At 43.6% G+C, this 15,885-nt stretch overlaps 2 protein-coding genes across 2 annotated transcripts in view; one reads left to right on the top strand and one right to left on the bottom strand.

Moving 5' to 3' along the window:
• Nucleotides 1–3,913: 3,913 nt before the first annotated feature.
• Nucleotides 3,914–4,369, bottom strand: LOC120407278 (interferon beta-2-like). Its single transcript, XM_039542788.1, has one exon. It carries the CDS (start codon nt 4,367–4,369, stop codon nt 3,914–3,916), a length of 456 nt encoding a protein of 151 aa, XP_039398722.1.
• Nucleotides 4,370–10,804: 6,435 nt separating this feature from the next.
• The window catches only part of SYK (spleen associated tyrosine kinase), a 94,248-nt gene continuing 89,167 nt past the window's right edge, over nt 10,805–15,885 (top strand). Inside the window, exon 1 of the mRNA XM_039544787.1 lies at nt 10,805–11,041. The gene's annotated coding sequence lies outside the window, so the exon portion shown is untranslated. The remainder of the gene's footprint in view (nt 11,042–15,885) is intronic.

The raw sequence follows: 15,885 nt of genomic DNA, 5'->3' as shown, positions 1-15,885 counted from the left end.
TGCCAAGGTATGTAAATTGGTCCACTGCTTGCAGCTTCTGCCCCTTCACTGTGATGGTGGGCTCTTGGTGTTGGGCTTTTGGAGCTGGCTGGTGCATCACTTCGGTTTTCTTTATGTTGATAAGAAGGCCGAAGTTATCGCATGCTGCTGCGAATTTGTCCATGCTGGCTTGCATTTCCTGCTCTGATCCAGCATTCAGGGCACAATCATCAGCAAAAAGGAGGTCTCGTAGCACAGTCTCCTTTATCTTGGTGACAGCCTGGAGTCTTCGCAGGTTGAACAGTTTCCCATCAGTCCTGTATCTCAGGCTGACTCCCAAGGAACTGTTCTGAAAGGCGTCTGACAGCATGGCTGAAAACATCATGCTGAACAGGGTCGGTGCCAACACACACCCTTGCTTGACGCCATTTGTGACGGGAAAGGCCTCTGAAGCTTCTCTGTCATCCAGAACATGAGCCGTCATGCCGTCGTGGAATTGACGTGCCATCAGGATGAATCTATCAGGGCACCCAAACTTTGACATGATACGCCACAGACCTTCACGACTGACAGTGTCAAAAGCCTTAGTGAGATCCACAAAGATGGTGTACAGTTCACGATTCTGCTCTTGACACTTCTCTTGGAGCTGTCGGACTGCGAAGATCATGTCCACAGTGCCACGCTCTTTACGAAAGCCGCACTGTGTCTCGGGTAATAGACCCTGTTCCAGGTGGTCAATCAGGCGATTCAGCAACACTCGTGCAAAGATCTTGCCTGCGCTGGAAAGCAATGATATTCCTCTATGATTGTCGCAGACTTTTCGATTTCCTTTCCTCTTATAGAGGTGTACGATGGACGCGTCTTTCAATTCCTGAGGGATAGACCCTTGATTCCAAAAGGACTGAAACAGTTGAGTGAGTTTGTCAACAAGCACTGCACCACCAGCCTTATAAACTTCTGCTGGGATCGCATCAGATCCTGAGGCCTTGCCACTGGACAGCTGGCTAGTGGCCTGTAGGATTTCAGTCACTGATGGTGGGACGTCCAGACTGTGGTTGATATCCGCCTGGGGCATTCTATCAATCGCCTCATTATTAATGGAAGATGGGCGGTTCAGTACGGATTGAAAATGCTCAGCCCAACGCTGTAGAATCAGAGTCTTCTCAGTAATGAGAGTTACACCATCTAAATCCAGCAAAGGAGAGCTCCCTGAGGGCTGAGGGCCGTACAAGGATCTGATGGCTTCATAGAACCGTTTGGCATCATTTCTATCAGCAAACATCTGGATTTCACCTGCCTTGGCACTCAACCAGGAGTCCTGCATCTTGCGAAGCTTGCTCTGTACGGTCCTGCGAGTGTTGTTATAGGCATTTTTCTTAGCTGATGACGACGGGTCATTCTGATGAGCACGGTAAAGGCGGTGCTTTTCAGCAAGTAAGGCCTTGATCTCTTCATCGTTTTCATCAAACCAGTCCTGCTGTTTCCTGTGTGAGGGTCCAAGAACCTTTAGTGCAGAAGAGTGCACAATATTCCGGAAGCGTTCCCAGTCCTTCTCAGCATTTTCCTCTAATTGCAGCTCTAAGAGTTGGTTGTCAAGATCTTCTGCTAGTAAAGCTGCTGTATTGGGGTTCCTCAGTTTACTGATGTTAATCTTTTTCACCACAGCTCTGTTTCCCTGCGGACGTCTCTTTGGCTTGATTTAAAGGCTTAATTTAGAGATGATGAGTCTATGATCAGTCCAACAGTCAGCACTAGGCATGGCCTTAGTCACCCTTACATCCTGTCTGTCTTTCCTCCGCACGATGACATAATCAATGAGATGCCAGTGCTTGGAGCATGGATGCATCCAGGACGTCTTTTTGCGAGTGGGCAGGCGGAAGATGGTATTGGTAATGATCAGATCATGAGCCACACATGTCTTCAGGAGTAGTAGGCCATTGCTGTTACATTTGCCGATTCCATTTTTTCCAATGACGCCATTCCAGGCAGAGTGATCAGATCCTACTCTCGCGTTAAAATCGCCAAGTAGAATCAGCCTGTCGGTACGCTTCACAGATGAGAGTAGGGCATCAAGATCTTCATAAAACTTGTCCTTTACTTCATCCGGATTCGTCATTGTGGGTGCGTAAGCACTGATTAGTATAGCTTGCTTTCCTCTCGGTAGTGGAAGATGCAGCGTCATGAGTCGGTCGTTCACACCCTTGGGAAGACTGGCAAATTTGTGGACAAGTTGATTCTTAACCGCAAAGCCAACTCCAGATTCACGACGTTCGTCACTGCTACGTCCACACCAGAAGAATGTGTAACCACCCCCTATTTCTGTGAGCTGACCTTCGTTGGCTAGACGAGTTTCACACAAGGCTGCAATATCGGTGTTAAATCTTGCGAGCTCTCTAGCGACCAGGGCTGTTCTTCTTTCTGGTCGATCTGCTGAGGGGTTATCTTGAAGCGTGTGTACATTCCATGTGCCAATAATGAGTGGTGTCACCTTGCGGTTTGTTATTTGAAGTTTTGTTGTTCGACCGCATAAGATGGGATCCCCTCCAGCCGCAGTAAGCTGGCCAGAGTTCTGTGAAGCAAGCAATGTTTAGGGCACCTTTTCTAGCCCCTTCCTCTTGCTACAGAGGTGAGCAGTGCGGTCCTAAAAAGGGCTGCTCAGTCACTCAGGTAGACGCCGAATCCAGCTGTTGCTTCGATCAGCAAGAAGATGACCATTAGACCTGAGCCGCCTGTGTGCAGGTCCGCGGCTACAGCTCCCAGTGTATCCACACCTGCTGCTTCGTCGCTCGCCCATCGCCACAGGACTTTGAAATTTACGGAAGTTAGGAGATGTCAAGACTTGCGCGTGGATTGGATTAAAGTGAGGGAGAGGTGCGCATAGTCAGCCTCACTCTCTCTTCCCAGATCCCATCTTGCTCCAATGGCAGGACAAGAGTCGAGACGGTTGGAGATGGGCTGGGCGCAGTGGTTGACCAGGGCATCTTTCGCGTCTTGCCATGCTCTTAGCGTACCACACCGCTTGCAGAAACCGCCTTCATAACCGTTGGTCCTATTCTAGAAGGTCTCATCCGCTCAATCCGCCGGAGTCTGTCTTCACATGCTCGAGATAGACAAAGCCCTATCTCACCGGAGGTCTAAGCCCAATGGCTACCCTCAACCTGGTTTAGCCAGCCTGTCGAAGCTGTTGCCCGGGGTGTGGCTGCTGCGCATGCTACAGCTACAGGGAGCCACAGGTGAGAGCTGAGTGACAGGTGGGGACCAAAGGTGGACGAGCTGCCCTGAAAGGACACGACATGCCCCTACACCAGAGGTGCTACCCCTCCCTGAACACCCCATACACCCCAAATGAAATGAAATAGGAAATAGTTGACACACAAAGGGAAAAAATATAATTTTCATTGAATTGATCTCAATAAATTAAATGAAAATATCTTTTCCACACATAAGCTCGCAAGTCATTTAGTATGTAAATATTTTTTAAAAGTCTTTAGGAAGCTTCTCAAACCTTGGAATACTAGAAATAGTTCTCATGAGGACAGATTAATTAATAACAATGATGATAATCATAGAAACACACTACATATGTTGTAGTTAGAGTACTTTGTGGTGTGGGAGGGAGGAAAATATCATTATCTGATGACCAAAGTGCTGGTGAGGTGCCTGAGGAGTCCACATATGTGTACTTTGTTGCTTTTTATAGATCCAGACTAACACAGCTACCCCTCTGATATAAAATATCCACTATCTCTGTTCAGCTGTAAAAATTATACTAATGTTAGGTCATTAACTCCAGGGAAAAGCTTGGTACTGTACCTAAGTTACTAAGGCTTCTAGTGAGTTTGTCAATCAGTACAAAACATCTGGGTATTTCCATGCGAATGATCTCCTAGGCACACAGGCTGTACTGCTTTACTTTCAGGGGATAGATGCTTTCCTAAAAGAATTGTTTCATTCTCTGACTGGTGTGCTGGAGGTCCTCACTTTCTGAGTTGGGTAAGTCCTTCTCCAGCTGTGCTCTCAAACATGCCTCCAGCCGCTGAATTTGCTGGTAAAGTCCATTTTGGAACCTGACTATAGAAGTCCCATCCCAGGTACTTTGGGTGAGGTTTTTGCTAAAGATGTTGAAGATCTCTTGGAGGATCTCTTGGATTGCCACCTTGGCATTCTCCTTGTGGAACAGTGGGAGTTGGGAAACTTCCTGGGCGGGCTTGAAAGCTGCCCTTTCATGTATGCATTGTGAGGGGACATTTCCGCTCATTTTCTTCAGAAGCTCCAACCTCTCTTTGTTCACTTTGTTCTGCTGGAAGTGAAGCATGGTACAGAGCCGAGATGGGATTTCAGTGGAGAAGAGCAGTATGAGGCAAACATGCAGCAAACACCTGGAGGTCATGATGATGTCTATACAGTCCTTTTCTTTGTGTGGAACCTTGCACCTGGAGTTTGTTGAAGGTCCTATGTAGATTGTTGTGTCTTCCCTTCATCGCTCTGAATTTAAGTATTTGGTTGGAGAATGTTTCTTTGATCATTTTCTGTTTACAATATTTTCCTTCTTGGAGGTTTCAGAGTTTTTCTTTCTGTTTTTCTTGCTGTTTTCTAGTTTTTACTACGTTTCCTCCTTCTTTTTTGTGAAAGTGACCACTATGACAGTACACAACCCTGTTAACTCATGTTGGATCCACACACATACAGCCTTTTTATCATACATTAATTTTTATGATTTAAGAAGATCATCCACAATTCCAAAATGGTACGGAAAAGACCTCCAATTCATCAGCCAGTGCACTTCCTATTCATAAACTCCTTCATTTAAGAGACAGAAATAGTTTAGGAATATTTAAAGGTTGCTAGACATGGAGGAAATAAATATGGAAGGAAAGGGTTAGTCCTGCCAAAAATATTGGCAAATCTCAACTTTAACCATTTCTTCCAATTTAGAAGGCACATTTAAAATGTAGACAGCACAAACCATCGGTATTTTCCTTCTGTGAAACCACAGGAGCTAGAATGCAATGAGAAAATGAAACCTTAACTCATTGTTTATTTCCAGGTTTTTATATACATACTGTAGCTGATGAATAGTTGCAATTGGAAGGTGTTAATATCATGTCCTGTTGATCACTCCAATAGTGACAATAGTGAAAAATTTAGACTAATTTGTAAAACAGGATGAGCAATTAGTATAGTAACATGCTAGAGAGGTACCCACATGGATGACTATGATTTATAAGGAGGTTATGCAGAGATGTCTCATTATGTATTTTTTACCAATTGTGTCCCTGGGATGAAAGAATTCAAATAATTTAAAAAAAAATCAAATTCAGTGTTCACCATTTTTGCTGGTTCCTTCTCTTTTAACATTTGCCTTCTCCTCAGCTTGCCCAGGGAAATTCTTGTAGTTTATTTAATTCTCTTCACTTCCTGTGGTCACATTTCATTTTCTGGTTCTCAAGCCCTAGCACAGACTTTTGTGCTGGAGTTTTCATCATGGCAGGGAAATGTGTTTTAATTCAAGAAGAAAACACTGAAATTAAAAAAGAAAAATCACATGAAGAAACCATGAAAACATTTTTGTGCATGCTAATTTGGTTAGAGTCTCCCAAGTCTTCCTGTACTTTTATAAAAAAATTGAGATTTTAGCTTCAAATTTTTGAAAGACACTCTGCAAAGCAGAGAAAATAGACTTACCAGAGCCCCCAGATTGTCCTGGGTTATGCTCCCCATTCTCCCATGACTTTCCAGGGGTGTTGGGCATTTGTATTCCACACCAGGGTGAAATTCCAGGGGAAGATGTTGCGGGGTACTGAAAGCAAATGCAGTATATGAATGAGACCATTCTTTTCGTCGCTCTTATTACTTGAAGCTTTCCACCCCCGGCACCCATTGTTCAAGCCTGGGGCAGCCCTGGCAGGGTGGCTGTAATGGAACCACACTGATAAGGACCGGAAGGCATGTCTTACTAGACCCTAGAAGTGATGCAGCCACTCGGGTGCTCTGTGTGGAAAGATTTTGTGTTCTGTGCAGAAGCCATTGCATCATCTATTTCTGTGATGAAAGCGTGGTAAACTATTTCTTCCTGCCTGCTAATGAGATAAGGGTGAGCTTAAGTGGGGATGTATTAGTTGTGTTTTCCTCCCTTTTTATCTACCTGTGGTTGGCTTTCCCACAGGAAGACCTAAAGTCATAGATGATGGATAACATCACATAGCTCTTAAGTACATTAAAAGATTCTTCTACGTAGCACAGCTTTAAAAACAATGTGATGGAATGATTGTCAGGCGGTTCTCCTCTGCACTATAGGGGTAATGAAGAAGTTAGACTTTGAAGAAGAGTTTGTATGGCTCCTATGTGCACTATGACGAGGTCAAAGCCCCACTCCAGCCACTCCCCATAATTGAGGTTCCGTTTCAGCATGTAGCTGTGGATATTCTGGTCCTTTCAATAAGAAGACACCCAGAGGAAAGCTGACTTGCATACTGACTTGCTTGGCTGCAAGGCCAGGGCCACTGCTACCTCTGACCGACAGTTTCATAAAGATGTGTTCAGCTATTGAGGGTCTAATCCTCCCAGAAGAAATGGAACATTTTCATGGTGTGACGTTCTGTACCTCCACCACTCAGGCAGTGCAGCTTCCCTCCCACTCTTAGAGCCATAACTGAGTCCCATATGTATATATTTGTTATAACATTGCATTGGCCATGAAGCATCACTTTATATTGCACATGCTACATTATAAACGTACATTATACTTAAGATCATCTTTCCTTTTGTAAAGATGTAACCACCTTATATAAAATTGAGCAAAATGCTTAAAACAGTTCAGGCACATTATGTGAGGAAAATATACACACCGAAAATGTGTTGTGGTTACAGAAGTCTTACCCAGGCCTATGTCCTTCAGTCCTGCATCTCAGGATATAAGATACTCTAGATCTGCTATAAGCTGTACAAAGGGAGACTGTCTCTACAATGTAAATAGTTGAAGTGGTCTAAGACATACTTGCTTTTCTTGGGCAAGACCTCATAAGATCAGATGACATGTTCTTCAATTTTGCTCAGTTTTGCTGTGTAAAAGAATGAAAGCTGGCACCTCCTAGAGTAGAAAACCTCCCAAACATTTTAGAAACTAATTAACCACTATATTAAGTCACACGTGCTGCCCTACCCTCTGTTTATAAACAAAAGCAGAATATAAGCAGAATAGCTGTACTGTGCTGCCTCTTGGACTCTGTTGTGCTTTTCTCTGCAACAGAATGGAGGGCTGCGGGTGTAGCCACTAGACAGGTCTGTGCTGCAGTAGGTGACAACCAATGTATGAGGTGTATAGGAACCCCATTTGTCTGTACCACGAGAGCACCAGTGCAGCTATTCCATGCCAACCCAGCAGGCTAAGGGGTAAAATATTCCACCCAAAGCACGGTTTTTTAGCTTTTGGCACCATTTGGCCCGTGTGTTCTGTATTTCTTGCCTCATTTTCTTGCTAAGGATATTTGCATACCATAATCTTCCCCTTTCTCTGACCTCATAACTTCCATAGCAAGTTGTTTCTAATGTCATAAGCAGTGATGATATGTGGTAGATAAGCAGCAGTAGATGAACTTAAGATGTACAATGTATAGCATGTTTTCAAGCTTAAGAAAAAAAAAGCTCAAGTATTGATTTGTTTATAATCCTTATTTACAATCTTTTACCAAATTTTTCAAATGTATTTGAACACATTGGATTAGAATGAACAATCTTGGATCCTTGGATAATTAGGGTAGTTTAATGACTAATAGCAATGGAAACCAAGTGTTCCACCTAACAAAATAATAACTTAGGAGTTCTCAGGACTAGGCAGATACAGGGCCAGAATAAGGTGTAGTGATCCTTTCCCCAAGTACAGGGTATATATCTAGTGCTCAAGATAATGTTAAAAGATGCAGTCCAGGTGCCCCACACTACTACATTGCCCAAGGAAATGTGGTTCACAAACAAGGGGGCAAAGCTATGCACCAGCTAATGCATAGTCATCGTCTTCTGCACAGAAGCACAGTGTATGTGCATGGCCATGAACCAAATGCTGCTTGTTTGACTAATGGCAAAATTGTCAGTTCCAAGAAGCACACCTACTGATTTTTGGATCTGTTTTCGATTCTTAACCGTGGAGGAAATTCATATCCCACCTGTCAAAAAACACAGAAAGCGAAATACATATTTTTCCTGTGGTGGTTTCTTTTCACAATTTTTAGTGTCTTTTCTTCATGTTCATCCCTGTATATTTATACAAGGCACTCAGTTTACTGTTCCACACCGTTTTTGTTTTGGGGATGATGTTTTCTCCATTCCACTTGACACTGTAATATTTATTGTCCTGCTGTATGGGGAGATTTCAGAATCAGTAAAGTGCCTTAAACCACTATTGCTTATTGCTAAGAGCAGCCAATTCAGCAGGCTGTAAAGTAGCCATGCAACAGCCTTAGTTTGACCAAGGCAGGAGGGGAGGGGGATTTGGGTGCCACAGAAAAGGCAGCTTGACCCTGTGTCCTTCCTGATAAGAATTGTGTTGAAGTTGCTGATACATGCATTTTAGAAGAGTAGGATGTGCCCTCAGGAATGTCTATTAGGACCTCAAGGCTGCAAACTCTGGGAAAAACCCACACCAGGTTAATCAATAATCAGAAGAAAACTTCTTGCTTGACCACTGAAACTGCTTGCTTAGCAAATTTTCTTTAAGAGACATGTCATTGTGTTACTAATGTATAAAATAAGGGGAAAAGTTTGAGGTAGTGGGACTCTTCAGGATGAGACTCTCCCTCTGGATGCATCTTGTGTTCCCCACCGGCAGATGGGCTGCCGCCTAGCTTTAAGTGAAAGCACTCTTGTGTTGTCCTGGTTCTGCCAGCCATCTATCGGTCGGACGGCCGTGTCTGCCCAGATTTATTTCCTGACACCACCTCGCACAGAGTAAAAGTTACCAAGAGCTTTGGGTTGAAAGAACCTCAGGTAACACTGCCACCATCATAAAAACTGTTTCACAAAGCTAGAGATTTTCTAAAATGCCAAACACTGTTGGGCTGTCCAGTCCATAAATACCTTTTAGAAAATAACATCTTCAAACTAGGTCTAAATAATTATCTTCTATATTTCCCATATGCTTACTGTTCATCTAACAATTATGGCACCACAACAAAATTCATGGCATATCTCCCACATAATTTCTTCTCTTTTTCCTCTCTCTTGGTCTGTGTCAAGCTTGCCTGTACTTTTCCTTTTATGGACAGCTTCATCTCCCTGTTAGACCAAAACTGTGCTAGATAACCTGTAAGGGCCATCAGATAAACCCCTTTAATCCTAATTTCCCTCGAGGGTCTTTCCAACCTTGGGGAACTTTTTGGCTAAAAGTCAAGTTCATCTTGGCCTACATGCATCTGAACGTCTGACAACGTGGCAACCCTTCAACACAACTTCTTACACAAAAGAACAATTTCATACCTACGGGGTAATTGGTTTCAATTACTTGACTGTGTATTCATGCCGGTGATAGTCAAATGCACAGATATTTACAGCATGTATGCAACTGACATTTGCAAAATAATATAATGTTAAACTATCTTCTATGTTGAAAAGTTATGACTTTCAAAAAGATATGCTAAATATGTGAATCAGAATGCATCGATTCTCCCCATGTGTAAATCTGTATGGTGTAAATCTGCTCCTTGAACATCTGTCAGATACTTCTTTGTGTAATGTATGAGAAAATGTAAGTGCACTGATATGACACACAGGATCACAACACAGACTGACGTACAAGCAGAAGGCCATAAATAGACAAGGCAGAGGTGCTATAGTTGTTACCTAAACACAAAAACTTACATAAGGTAAAGAACCACCACAGGCTATGGCAAAGGTGATTCCAAGTAACAGGAATGATGTTTTTCATGCTCATACTCACAGAGTAAAACATACTCTTCAGTCTAGATTTGTTTTCATTCAGGTCAAGGAAAAACATCAAAGAAAGGGCTTAACCCTGAGAGGCACTAATCGCTTCCTTCAAGGTCCTGAGCACCCTGATCTCCCACTGAACTAGTGGGTGCTCAGCACGTCTCAGAATTGGGCCCAAAGACTGAACAAATAGAAATTTTCCACGACAGAGAAAACACAGTGACTGTAACATGCTGCATCTTAAGGACAAGATGGCAGCTGCATTAGGCAGGGAGAAAATCTACTTCTAAAAGTGTAGTATTTAGAAAACAGCCTTTAATTTACATTGCTATGTGTAGAAAGAATAGTTAGACATAATAGGCAAGATTCTGCCACACCTACACACACTGAGTAATACCTCACTCTCCTAACACTGATTTCAATGGGGGTTGCTTTTGGGGTATTGTACTAGTCAACATAAGGGTGGCAGAGTCTGACCCAACATGAGAACAATGGGCCAGATCCTCAGCTCATGGAATACAGCATGGCACCTTGGCTGGCCCAATATTATTAGACGAATCCAGATAAGCCACAGTAGAAGTCAGTTACAGAGATTGGTGTAAGAGGGTCAGAGCCAGAACCTGACAATAAAATTCGTGTATATATATATATATATATATGGAGAGAGATAGAGAGATCATCCAGAGCTCTGAGATGATAATAGAGAGCCCCTGACTAAGCCAGCCCTGATTACAGAATGGGCCCCACCTGAGAGAAATTAGGTGATTTCAGGTTTAACTACTGAGTGGGCCCAGCTGAGGAAGGGCTGGAGGAAAGAAAATGCTGGGAGTCAGAAAATGCCTGCAGGGTTTTGAGTGAGCAAGGAGGCACCTTGGATAACCAGGGAACAGATTTGGAGACCCAGAAGGGAAGGAAAGGAAAGAGGTGAGGAAGGAAGGAAGGAAGGAAATAGTTCAGGGAAAACTGCCATATGGGTAGAGGATTTGATGTAGCTGTGCAGTACAGGGCCCTGGGCTGTAACCCAGAATTGAGGTTGGGACTGGATTCCCCTACCAGCCCCAAGGAAGTGGTGTACATGGGTAGCTGAGCCCAGCAAAGGGGCTACAGGCTGAATGTGACCTTGCTGAAGAAGAGCATAGTGGTGAGTAAACCCTGTTACCATGCTTTTTCTTACATTACTTTAACTGCAGCGTGTCTGAAACAACTATATTTTTGTAGTTTTCCTTGTCCACTGTCTCTTTTCCTACACCTCTTGGTAAAAGCGCTGTATCTCAGCCCTAGCCTACATCCAGCTCCTTCTTTCTTCCAAGGCCATCTCACTGATGATAGCACCTCTGGCAAACAGTAAATGACTGACTGTCCTTAGCCACTGTGATATTGTGTGAGTACATGTGCAGAAGGGATTCCCTATCTGCAGAAGGGATTCTTTCAGCAGCAAATTAATATGAAGTGATTTACTTTGTCCATATTGGATCCAAGGTTAAGGGAGTGGGGGGAATAACTGCAGGTTCCACTTGCATTTGAAATTTTTATTTCCATATTCCATAAGTCCTTTGGAAGAAATTTCATACAAAATGAAATCAAAGATTGCCTACTTGAAACTTCTTTTTTGGATGGGATAAGTATTGCTGGTAAGATTTGAATTTACTTAGCTCCTGGCCTAGCCCAAATGTGGTCACTTTATTTTTTTTATTCTACATAGATTGTGCTGCCTTGGAACAATAAATAAACTCCAAACTAGAAAAGACACATTCTATGCATTACGTGCCGGCTTCTTCTCCCCTTTACTTTCACTGAGCAGTACTTTTATTCCACAAGTCGTCCCCCTGACTTCAGTGGGAAACTTTACAAATAAGATACTAAAAGTGTGTGCTGTAACAGCATTGATCCCTTGTTGCCACTTTTTCAAGAGCTCAGTTCCCATTTAGTGCTTTAGTGAAGTGGCCAGACTTTCAAAAGTGCTCCATACCTGCCCGCTCCCACCATTGTAGCCTTTTGAAAATCTGATGCTAAATATTTGTCAGTGCACTAATTATGTTCTTCAAAGGCAGACAGAATGTGAGATCTTTTATGGTAGAACAGTTCTGAGACATAGCTCAGGATAATAGAACAGACTTGATGCTGCAATTCAGCTAATTAAAATGATTGTAGTCATTTCCTGAACTACATTTCCCAGGATTATTTCAACCTAAGAGTAGAACTCTTCCTCTTCCCAGGTATAAATGCCAAGCCCTGGAAAGTCTTGATAGAGGGTCTTAAACAGCATAGTGTAGAGACCATCCAACCAGGTACGCATGTATGTCTAAATGACTCCCTTTCATTAGCCCCGATTTAGCTACTCCCTCCAAAAACTGTGTACTTTAAATTTTCCTGTAATTATATGCTTTCTTAAATACACCTTTTTTACCAGTTCACTACCTGTCTGAGGTCATGACCTGCATGGTTCAGGATTGCTTGTGTGTTTGACACTCTCAACATGCTGGACAGCAGAAAGGAGTAGGGGAGTGGGGTGAAGCAGAACATATCCATGCAGATATCAGTTCATTTCTATACATGCATGTGCCTATTCCATATACGCACAGGAACCTGAGATCACCTGACTCATTTGCTCACTGGCATAGCAAGCTGTGATTCCCCAAACGAGAAAATAAACCCAAATAAAGGATCACATCCCCCCCCAATCTAATTCACAAAATAGAAGCACTAGGTAATTGTGCAGCTGGTGCCATGTCCAGCTGCTGCAGAGTATGTATCTACCCTAGCCATGAGTAAAACCACCATCCCCATAGTACTTTATATAGGTGGCCAACACCATTATTAAAAAAAAAAGAATTGCTCATTGCTGTATAGAAAATGAGCCCTATAAGGTATATTGTGTATTTATGGAATGGGACACATTTTGAAGTTTGCCCCATTGTCCTGTATTGGGGGCAGGTCTTCAAGGATATTCCAGCATTTTATTTTGTAAAATATATGGGCTCTTCCTGATCTCCAGCAGAGGGATGCTCCACAGGCAAGGGATCTCAGTTCCAGAGGGAAGTGTAACTTGACCAGTGAGTGTTGTATTTTTTCCCCTCCAAGCTCTGTCAGTCATATTTGTTTTTTTGTGTGGATTGGTATGTTCTTGAAGGGTTGCACAGAGCCCCTGATCTAGCTCCCATTATTGGAGCTTTATAGATTAGGGGTAGGACCTCAAAGCAAATCCTGCACTGGGGAGACACTGCAGTGCATTGAACATGGCCTAATAAGCTGTTGCCAAGGTGATGATGCCAGGAGTAGTTCCAGCATGCTGGACCAGTTGAAGCTTCATCTAGATTGGTCTGATTGAGGAAGTAGAGTGGATGGTAAACGCATGTATTGCTGCAGCCAGGGCTTCATCTGGGATGGGCAGGGGGATTGTTTCCTGCTTCTGTTATGCATACCTGGAAGTATAAAACAAAAATCAGTTTCTTTACTGATTGTTTTCCCCTCAATTTAACATACACATGATAACTTGTTGTAGGGAGTTAGGACAACTCACCTTGATGGTGTCCCTTCTTGGCATGCAAATATTTTATTTATAAAAGTAGATATTTTTGTTACTGACCTTCTGGGAAGGACTAATGGACAGGCAGTAGATACTGAAGAGGTGGAGCCAGTATTTCAAAGCCAGTAAATAAATTACCTATTTGCTTTAGAAGTACGTTTTAGTTTCCTCTGAGTGCTAGCTAACAGATCTTTTATGGCCAAACCTCAGCATTTGCACAAAGCCTTATGCAAATCCAGAAACTACATGTAACTGACCAATTTGCCATGCACATAAATCTGTCTACAAATGTTGAGGAAGCCTTTAAGGAGGTTTGTTAAACATTTGGCCTGACAGTCATACAAGAAAGGTAGAAATGTAAAAGTTGTTCCACTTATTTGTAGCAGATTGCTTCTCTAATGTGCATGTCCAGCATATGTACATGTGTCTTTATGATGACAGTTAAGGAACTGGGTGAATCTGCTTTAAATTGCAAAATCTGTTGGATAGAGGGATGGTGTCCATAGCCTCTGTTTGCCTGAAGCTGGGAATGGGCAATGGGGTAGAGTACGTGATGATTACCTGTTCTCTTCATTTCCTCTGAGGCACCTGGCATTGAACACTGTTGGAAGACAGACAGGGTACTGGGCTGGATGGACCTTTGGTCTGACCCAGTATGGCCATTCTTATGTTGAATAAGTTTCATAAAGATGTGTTCGGCTATTGAGGCTCTTATCGTCCCAGAAGAAATGTAACATTTTCATGGACTCTCTGTCTGCAAGGGTTTAGCTACATAGTTTGCCTTATTCAGCTGCTTGATGACCTTAAAGGGCCCATCCCAGGCAGCCTGTAGTTTGCTCTTTCTCACAGGAATGAGAACCGTCACCTAGTCCCTAGTAGCATAGGAGAGGGCACCTATTTGCTTCCCTTGGGCCTAGGGTAAATTCTCCCTAGCCAAGTCCATGAGCTCAGCCAGCTTTTCCAGGAAAGTGTGTACATATTCCACCTCTAATTTTTCCATCAGGGGAGGCCTTCCCCTCCCATTCGTCCCTTAGCAAGTGCAGGGGTGCCCTTACCTTACAGCAACTCAAGAGGAGAGAACACGGTTGATTCCTGGGGCACTTCCCGGTACACGAACAGCAGGTGAGGTAAATACTTGTCCCAGTCCTGTGGGTGCTGGTTCATAAAGGTTATCAATGTCTGCCACAGTGTCTGCCTCAATAGAGGACAAGGCCACAGCCTTAGGATAGTGAGTAGCGAAATCTACCACCACCAGAATGTATTCTTTCCCTGTCCAAGTTGCTTTGCTGAGGGGGCCACCTTCTGGAAAGGCTCTTCTATGATGAGCTGGGGCCCCAAAGCTGCTTTCCCCTTGTCCTAGGCCTTCCCCACCCTCTAGCAGGGGTCGCAGGACGTGCAGTACTACTGGACGGCATCAAATATCCTGGACCAGTAAAAGTTCTGTAGCAGCCTCTGCCTGGTGCACTGAATTTCCTGGTGTCCCGAGAGAGGGATATTGTGGGCCAGGTACAGTAGCCTGTGGCAGTACTTCTGGGGGACCACTAGCTGTCTCCTGATCCCCCACAGTTCCGATGGCCGCAAGGCCAGTGGGGGGCCGGCCCGCCGATGGCCTGTTTCATAATATTGTTTTGAGATATGAAGGGGGGGAGGTAGCTCTGTCTTTTCTCTCAACTGGATAGGTGGAAAAGGCAGCACTTATCGTGTATGAAGCTTGGGTCCAGGTGTGAAAAATCATTAGTGTATTAGCTAGAAACTACTCATTTGGAACCCCATATATGTAAGTAAATCAGGAACATCTAGCAAGATGCAATGAGGTTTGTGTCTTAAGAGGTTTGTACACATGATTTTTAGTTAGCTGGTGTCAACAGCTGATTTATTTTTCTTTTCCTTTCTCAACTCTTCTCCAGAGCGGGAGGGAAAGGGCTTGAGGGTATCCTACGGGAAGGTATTCCGAATTGTGCCTTCTGGGCTCTCACAGGGGTTCTGCACTTGGGTGGTGTCAGCATTTACCAATCCAAGGTCAAACTGCCAGAGTGGGGAATCAGCCTAGACATGGTTGCAGAGCAGTGGGATCATTTTGAACCAGAAGCACAGAGCTCAGGATTTTAAAAGGACACATTTTTCCTTTTGGCAGCCTGCAAAGCCATGGAGTCTTTTTTTTTTTTTCCTCCTGAGGGGGAGCAGGCATGCAGAGGGTTCAGCCTGCAAAGCCAGGGAGTCCAACAAGCAGGGTTCTTTTTTGTTTGTTTGTTTGTTTGGTTTTTTAGACTTTTTTCAGAAGAATTCAGTATTGTTCCTGGTTACTAACTGACTGAATCCTGTGGCACCTTATAGACTAACAGACGTTCTGCAGCATGAGCTTTCGTGGGTGAATACCCACTTCTTCAGATGCAAGAACCCTGTAATTCTTGCATCTGAAGAAGTGGGTATTCACCCACGAAAGCTCATGCTGCAGAACG

This window comes from Mauremys reevesii, linkage group 6 (assembly GCF_016161935.1).
Source record: "Mauremys reevesii isolate NIE-2019 linkage group 6, ASM1616193v1, whole genome shotgun sequence".
Classification (NCBI taxonomy): domain Eukaryota; kingdom Metazoa; phylum Chordata; order Testudines; family Geoemydidae; genus Mauremys; species Mauremys reevesii.
This window is presented reverse-complemented; position numbering and strand designations above follow the sequence as displayed.